The sequence below is a fragment of the Aptenodytes forsteri genome, unplaced genomic scaffold (genome assembly GCF_000699145.1).
Source record: "Aptenodytes forsteri isolate BGI_AS27 unplaced genomic scaffold, ASM69914v1 Scaffold123, whole genome shotgun sequence".
Taxonomy (NCBI): domain Eukaryota; kingdom Metazoa; phylum Chordata; class Aves; order Sphenisciformes; family Spheniscidae; genus Aptenodytes; species Aptenodytes forsteri.
In genome coordinates this window covers 2,509,579-2,517,115 of record NW_008794408.1, presented here as the reverse complement: position 1 = coordinate 2,517,115, position 7,537 = coordinate 2,509,579, and the positions used below count along the sequence as shown (strand labels likewise).

General features: G+C 38.4%; 1 protein-coding gene across 1 annotated transcript in view; it reads left to right on the top strand.

The window, feature by feature from the left end:
* PCCA (propionyl-CoA carboxylase alpha subunit) overlaps positions 1-7,537 on the top strand; it is a 296,238-nt gene that overhangs the window by 77,177 nt on the left and 211,524 nt on the right. Inside the window, exon 7 of the mRNA XM_019474286.1 lies at positions 3,610-3,741. Coding sequence (XP_019329831.1) covers positions 3,610-3,741 — 132 coding nt within the window. The remainder of the gene's footprint in view (positions 1-3,609; positions 3,742-7,537) is intronic.

The following is a 7,537-nucleotide window of genomic DNA, read 5'->3' as shown; positions in this document are numbered from 1 at the left end:
TCAATATCTACTTCTTAGTCAAAGAAATCACTAACTTTCTTAGCATGGAATGTATTCTGAAATTGTTCTTTTATAAAATACTCCTTATTGTTTGTCTGTACCTTTGACTATGCAAAGTAGAGCAGTGATACACAGGTATCACAGGTATGTTTCTAAAGAAAATGCTGGTGCATGTTTATGGTGAAACTTGATATGTTCCCTGCAACCAGATAATTAGTCTTCAAGGCTGGAGTACGCTGCTGAATGTGTGGAGGAGTAACAGAAGTTTTGGAAAAATTGTTTGATATGCAGTGTGTAAGCTTGCGTGTGTACAGCAGAGGTTCTAGTGCTTGCTGCTATACTGGCAAATCTGTGTGTGGACAGACTGTCATCGGGCACTGGAATTTTTTCTTGCACAGTTTCACCACTTCTGTGTGTTTCATAAACTAAGGATACTAATGAATGGGTGCTTATAAATCTTTGTAGGAGCTGAAGATGTTACTGCCGTGTTCTTATTGTCTATTTTTGGTATTTTCAGTATCAGGCACTAGAGTTTTGAACAGGTCATTTAGTACCTTGCACATGAGTACTGGCTGTGAAGAAGCTGGGGCACTTTTCTGGTCATGAGCTGACAAGCTTTGGCAGAGGGCTGGAGCAAGCATCTTTGAGTGATGGGGTCTTAAATTATTGTAGTAAGACTTGCAAGAGTTTGTCTAGTAGTGCCTTAAGGTGACAAAGTCTTTTCTTGTGAGCTTAGCTAAATTTAGTTGCAAGTCATGTCAGAGAACGCACACCTCTTCTATGTAAGAAGTGGTTTGACGTATTGGCTGGAAACCAGTGGATCCCCCTTGGTTTGTAACTTATTTTTGATTTAAGGATGTTGCGGCATGCAGAGTTATGTGGTTCAGGTATCTTGTGATATCACGTTGAGTTAAACTATTTTGTTTCAGATTTTGTTGCTGGGAAATAACTGGATATGATGACTACCCAAATTGACTAACTGTATAGGGGACTAGCTTGTGGTACTAAGCTGCTGCTTGTTCACAATTAAAGAGCAGTTCTACATAAGGTACAAAGTGTCAAAGCAGTTAAAGTCAAGAGGTGCGTGTATAGACAAGTGCGGTTTGTAAATTCTGGACATTAAAAGTATATATTAAAAAATGAAAAAAGAGAGATACAGGTGGCACCCACTGATATTTGCATTAGAGTAATGTGAATCTACTGCACATAATCTAGTACTTAATTTTTAGTAAGTATTGGTTATATCCACATGGAATATTACAACTCTACAAGATTCACGTAACAAATATACTGGATGCAGCAGATTCATTTCTTGAAATGGCCTGGAGTGTTCCTTCTCAGGTGGTTCATGAATCTCTCCTGAATGGTGCTGTTGTCGTCGTATCCAACAACCTGCTTGGACAGGAGCAGGGAATGAACTGGGCACTTCAAAAGTCCATGCCACAAGGCAGTGCGAAGAGACAGTAAGTCAAGCAAGATGTCCCCTATGTGCCTTCCACTGGAAAGCAAAAGTTTTCGACCCACTATCTTGATGACCTCTGGAGATCCCATGTTTTTGATGGTAGACTTTGGGAATAGAGTGAGGAGAGGAAGCAATACATGGTGAAGTTGGAAGTGGCGTTGACCAGGATGCAAATGCCAATGTTATGGCAGAAACTGTAGAAACAAAGTATTACCAGGTTAGGAGCAATACAAGAGGGACAGCATAATCTCCAGTTGCCCAGTACGTAAGTGAACCTTTTCTACAAAGCTTTTTGAGACTGGAATACAGTCTGACAGAAGGGAGCTCTGCCCTACCTCCAGGTGTATGCAGGCACCTATTTAAACTCTCTTGTTAGAGGGAGTGAAGTATGAGTTTTCAGGTTGTAATCTGCTGTTTCTGAAATGGTCAGCTCCAAACTTTGTGTCACTATGATTTCAAACATCAACTCCTTGCTTCTTGTTTCTCTTCTCCTTTAAAAAGTGAATTCCTTTTAGTGTTCAGATCCTTTGGCACTTTAATATTGCAGATCTATTAATAGATCTGCACCCTCATGTCGGTCTTCCTATCCTTTCCTCCCTCCTATTGCAGTCTTCCCAACTTTGTGTTTGTAAGACAGCTATTCATCAAATCAATATTACCGAGTTGCTGAGCTAATAAGCCTACTGTAGTAGAGAAGACGCTGAGATAAAAACCAAGACGGTTTGTTGTGAGTTGAAGCTAACAAGCCTTTGATGTAGCTAAACTGATGCTCTGCATTTGGTTTGGGTGTCTTTACACTGAGCTTCCTAGTGTGTCTGTAATACTTATCTGGTCTTTTCTGTTATCTGTAGCACCCTGTTACCCAGGATGATAAGAAGTTGTCTATGCAGAGCTTCTGCTATTACACTCTTCCTGCTAGGAAGCTGCTGGCAGTGAAAACAGTGAATCCCAAGAATGTTGGGAGCTCTCAGCTCTTATAAGATTGTGAATAGGAGGACATTGTTCCCCAACTTAAACATATTTTTCCTATGTCTGTTCTGTGGTCATGTACTACCATCACATAAATATACAAAGCTTCAGCAAATTACTTTTTATTGTTAGTGACTGTAACTATCTGGCAACCCTAACATATGCAGTGCAAGTGTATGTCAGAAAGACAGAATATTAAGACTCAATTTCTTATGTAAGAATTTGTATGTTTGCCATTGTGTTAGTGTCGGTAGTAAGTAAACTGCCCATCGGCTGGAAACAAGTTGTCTTAAAATTGGGGGGGGGGGGAAATCAATGAAACAGTTGGAAAAAATTGTGCAAGGCTAGTATGCTTATTCTTTTGATGTTTTTTTCCTATGGTACAAAAGATATTAAGTTGCCTGAAACATGCATGTACTCACTGATGCATTAGTAAGTTTCAGTGAAACAATTCTGATAAAATTGCCTTTAGCTCTATATACTGTGGACCCTGGAGAGGTTTGAGAAAATGTCTGTGGACTTGATCACTGAAGTCTATTGCTGGCATAGAGAAACAGGAGGGGGAAAAATGCAATTCAGTGTTCTGCCTACAAGTTGAAGTATTAAAGTATTTTATGTTAACCTATTTCCACATTCGTATTGGGAAAGAGTTGCCTGAAAGAACTGGGGAAACATTATTTCAGTTATTACCTTATTTTCAAACATGTTGAGTAAGAGACTGCACTTTCATTTTGATGTTCTATCAAGGTTTGGTTTTAGAAATGCATAGTGGAATTTTCAACTGCGTTACAGTTTAGCAAGCATATTTTTGTAAATCACTTGCGGCTATTTCAATGGTGAGTTAACTACCCTCTGTTTTCTCAAGGGATATTTCTAACTTTCAAGCTGGAATACTTCCACTTTCAGCTATTTTTCTTTGGCCTGGCTTTGATTTATACAAATGCTAATTATAGGGGCTTTGAATCTGTGTGTATACATAGTTTCACAAGGTCACACACATCTTGAATGAACTGGCTGAAATGCTTATATATTGCTAGGTTGTCACATAAACAGATCACTGTCTTTTAAACTTTGTTTCATTAATCGGTTCAAAAAGAGAAAAAAAATTAATAGTAATACACATGTAACGCTGATTTTTAGTTTCATCTTCTAAAGTTATATCTTCATTGTCTTTGCAGGCATCAGAAGGTGTCACCTTCATTGGACCTGACACACATGCTATTCAAGCTATGGGAGACAAGATTGAAAGCAAATTGTTAGCCAAGAATGCAAAGGTCAACACGATCCCTGGCTTTGATGGAGTAGTCAAGGTGAGAAATCATTTAATTACTGTCTGCCCACTGTAGGAACAGTGTCTAAATCAAAGTACACCTATTGAAGGTCTGATGCAGAATGTAACTATAATTTCAACTTCTTTTTCAATAAGATGTAATTAAAGATGGGGTACAGATTTTTACTAGCAAGAGAGCTTTGGAGAAGAAGAAAGTCCTTCATAATAAATGATGTGTTAAGGACTGCTTCTATAGAGTCTCTAAAAATATTTTGCTTTAAATTTAACATGAAGGCAGGTAAATGTGTTAAATATCAGGTATGGATTGACTATCTGCATGTCTTTACACTTCTTAGGTCTTCTTGTTGGCCAAGATCTTGACAGCCCTAAGTTAACAGTGAAGTTTGTTACACTGTATGAAGTTTCTGTTTTACGGTCTGTGCTGATGGTGTAGATTTCCATGTGTTGCAAAACTTGGGGTGAGGGTGGGGGGAAGTTGGTGGCTCTCTGTCCGAATCTACAGCTAGTGTTCTTCCTGGGGTTTTAGAAGGAATGATTTCCAACAGTTTTCAAAAAATATTTTGGTTGCTGCTTTATATTTCGTAAGGTGAAATAAAGTATGTCTTGGTTTTGGTTTATTTTCTGCTATAGTGATTAAGTATTGGGCTCTTATAAGGTTTCCCATGTGTCTTTATATATAGTCTGTTAATGTAGGTAAATAAGCTTTTTTACTTTACAATGAAGGTGTTATATGCCTAAAACTTTGGTGTATTATAAAATGTTGACCTCCTGGGTTGAAATTTTTTATGCTTGACAAGTCAAGCTATAATTTTTTTTCCAAATAAAATTTGAGTAAAACTTTGAGTTGCGGGAAGAAGTGAAAAGTTTGTTTCAACAACACTTTAATGTAGTTGAAGGGAAAGCTTTTCAGGTTTTATTTATGACAATTGATATTGACCTCTGATCATCATAAATCTTATTTACATGATGAAATAGGAAATGTCAAGATAATTGGGAACAACTGAATATATTGATGGAATGCAGACTGTATTTTAAGGAGCAACGTATACTAGGGCAATGGTGTTCAGCATTGTGTCAGCTAAGTTGGATTTTAAACTCTGTTGGGGAGAAAAACAACAAACCCAACTAAATGAGAAAGGTGAACAGAGTGCGAAGAGGCTAAGCTTCCACAAAATTATCTGTTCTGATGAGGATGTGTGGAGAACTTGGCTAGTGACAGAGAACGATAAAATCATGAAATAGCTGAGGTCAAAATGCACAAGAGAATTATTCTGTACTCGTGATGGAAATGCCTGGTGTGTGTAATGCCTGGCAGTGGGATATGCTGCAACAGGTAAAAGTGCAAAGAGTTGTTTCTCTTCTGGAGGGCTCCATATGAATATTAGGGTGGCATTTGTGGCAATGCTGAAGTCTGGCAGTGATAAGTTGAACGCATCATTTCTTCAGGCTTTTGTTGCATGTTTTAGCAGTCCTTGTGTGTGTGGGTCCTTAAGCATTCATAAGATTTAACAGCAGCCAAGCTATTGTGCATGAGATTCTCTGTTCTGTCTGATATACTGTACATTCTTCTAGAAATCCTGAAAAGAACTTCTAGGAAAACATCTAATTGGGAGATAACTTTGAATTAATCATCTAAACCCCACAAAACTTTTTCTAATGCAGAATCAAATACTCAAAATGCTGGTTTTATCGCTGTATCAAGTTAAAACTTATGTAAGGGTTTTGTTATTCTGCTAATATAAGGAAACAAACCTGGCAAAGTAGGATAGGATAGTGGTTAATGAACAGACAGCCATATAACCAGAGAAACTGAGCTACTTACCTGTATGCACTTGTTTCTGAGACGTTTAATTGCACTGTTTTTTGACAATTATCTGAAGTTTCTGACACAAAATGAAAGAACATAAGTGATCTGGTTGGCAATTGGCTATATGCAACAATAGTCTTAACACCAAATGAAGTGGAATGTAGGATTGAGTTGACCCCCCAATCCTCAGCTATTGAAAGGAACTGTGCAGTAGTTGCTTAATCCTGAAGTGTCCGTATTGTATCAATTTCACATACCTTGACCTTGCACTAGTCTTGATTATCTGAAGAGTGTTGATGGAAAAGAACATGAGGTTAAAAAAACCCTGCAGTGTACCCACCAAATGAGAAAAAGGAGAGTCCACAGACATTGCCAGTGTTGTAGTTTCCATCAGAAAGGGGAGATGAAAATTTTAGGTTAACCAGTGCTTTGGTTACCAGTTCTAGGAAATAAAACTTCTGATAATTGATGTTCTCATCCTTGCTATGGATCTAAACATGTGCCTGTGTTTGTCCTCTGATCTCCTTCCTGTGATAATGTGTCTCTTGCTTGGATGAATACCCAAGTAATTAGGTCATACAGGATGCCTGATCTTTGGTTAGAGCTTGATGTACTATTTTGCCAATTCAGACTAAGATCGGAATGGCAAAGCTGTGTGACACTAGGTACAATCAGAAGAGCAACACACAAAGAACTGATCTAGTTGAAGATGTCCCTGCCCACTGCAGGGGGGTTGGACTAGATGACCTTTAGAGGTCCCTTCCAACCCAAACTATTCTATGATTCTGTGAATTGGAGACTGTATAGGATTTCTGCCATTCTGTGGGAGACCTGTTTTGGTCACAGAGTTATGAAGCTTTCAAAATCTTTGAGGGTTCTTTTTCTTGAGAAATATTTTTTTTTTAAAGGTCCTAGGAAGGAGTTAAGTGTCTGCTTGATACTTGAGTTGATTAGAGGTGGCTTCATCTTTATAGTGGAGTCTAATAAAGCTGGAAGAAAACTGCATTCATGCCTCTGACAATGCCAGAAGTTAAGAAAGATCAGTTGCATGTATTCTTTGTGGATGAATAGTTAAAGCGAACATAGAGTAACAACTTCTAGTGCTTTGTTATTCATCTCAGGGCTGCACTGAAAATCTTTGTTACTTGAAGAGTTGTCTTTATCCAGCACTTGTTAAATAGTGCTGCAGATACATAGGCCCTTCATGAATAAAGGGTAAGTGTTTTCCCCCTCTTATCTGTGTTGCTTAGCGCTTACACATGGTAGACACTGGAGCTGCTAAGCTTTTGTAATAACATCTTGGAGAAGGTGCATGCAGAAAAATTCCCAGTGAGTAGAAATTAAATTAGAAATTTAAGAGAAGGTAGCCCTTCAATAGTATACTTAAGGACCTGGAAGGATTGAAGAGGAGGATGCTTGGCGTAAGACACAGTTAACTATTCTCATATAGGCAAATGCTGTAGCAAATACGAAACTGAGAATGGAAAGACGTGGAGTGAGAGTGGAGAGGGTAGTGTGACAAAGAGTAACTTTCTTCTCATCTCTGGTTCAGTTCCTCAGTTGGCTGGGGCAAGGGTTATCCGGTCTACACATGTAAGGAACCCAACTCTGGTGCTGTCAGCTAGAGAGCCAACAAAAGCATTCAAAGGTAGTTAATTTCAAAATCTGTAACTAAATTAGCTTCCTAAATCCTGATTGGGAGAGATAGTGATAAATAGTCTTAATCGAAAGAATGAGTGCTAATCCATGTGAGCAATGGCTATACTAAAGTTAGAGCTGAGAAGATGTATTGTCTGTAAATGAGTAAAGAGAAATAAGTGACAAGAAAAAAGTGGAGGCTGAGTAATAAGTATAAGCAGATGCTGTGGTGAAAAACTGGCAAAGGAATGGCAAGGGAAGAAAGATTTTTCTATTGTTTCACCATGTACAGCCAGTTTGGTTTTATGGCTGGTAGAACACAGCTGGATGTAGACCCAGAAGATTAATATCTCTGGGTGTCTACCTAGTT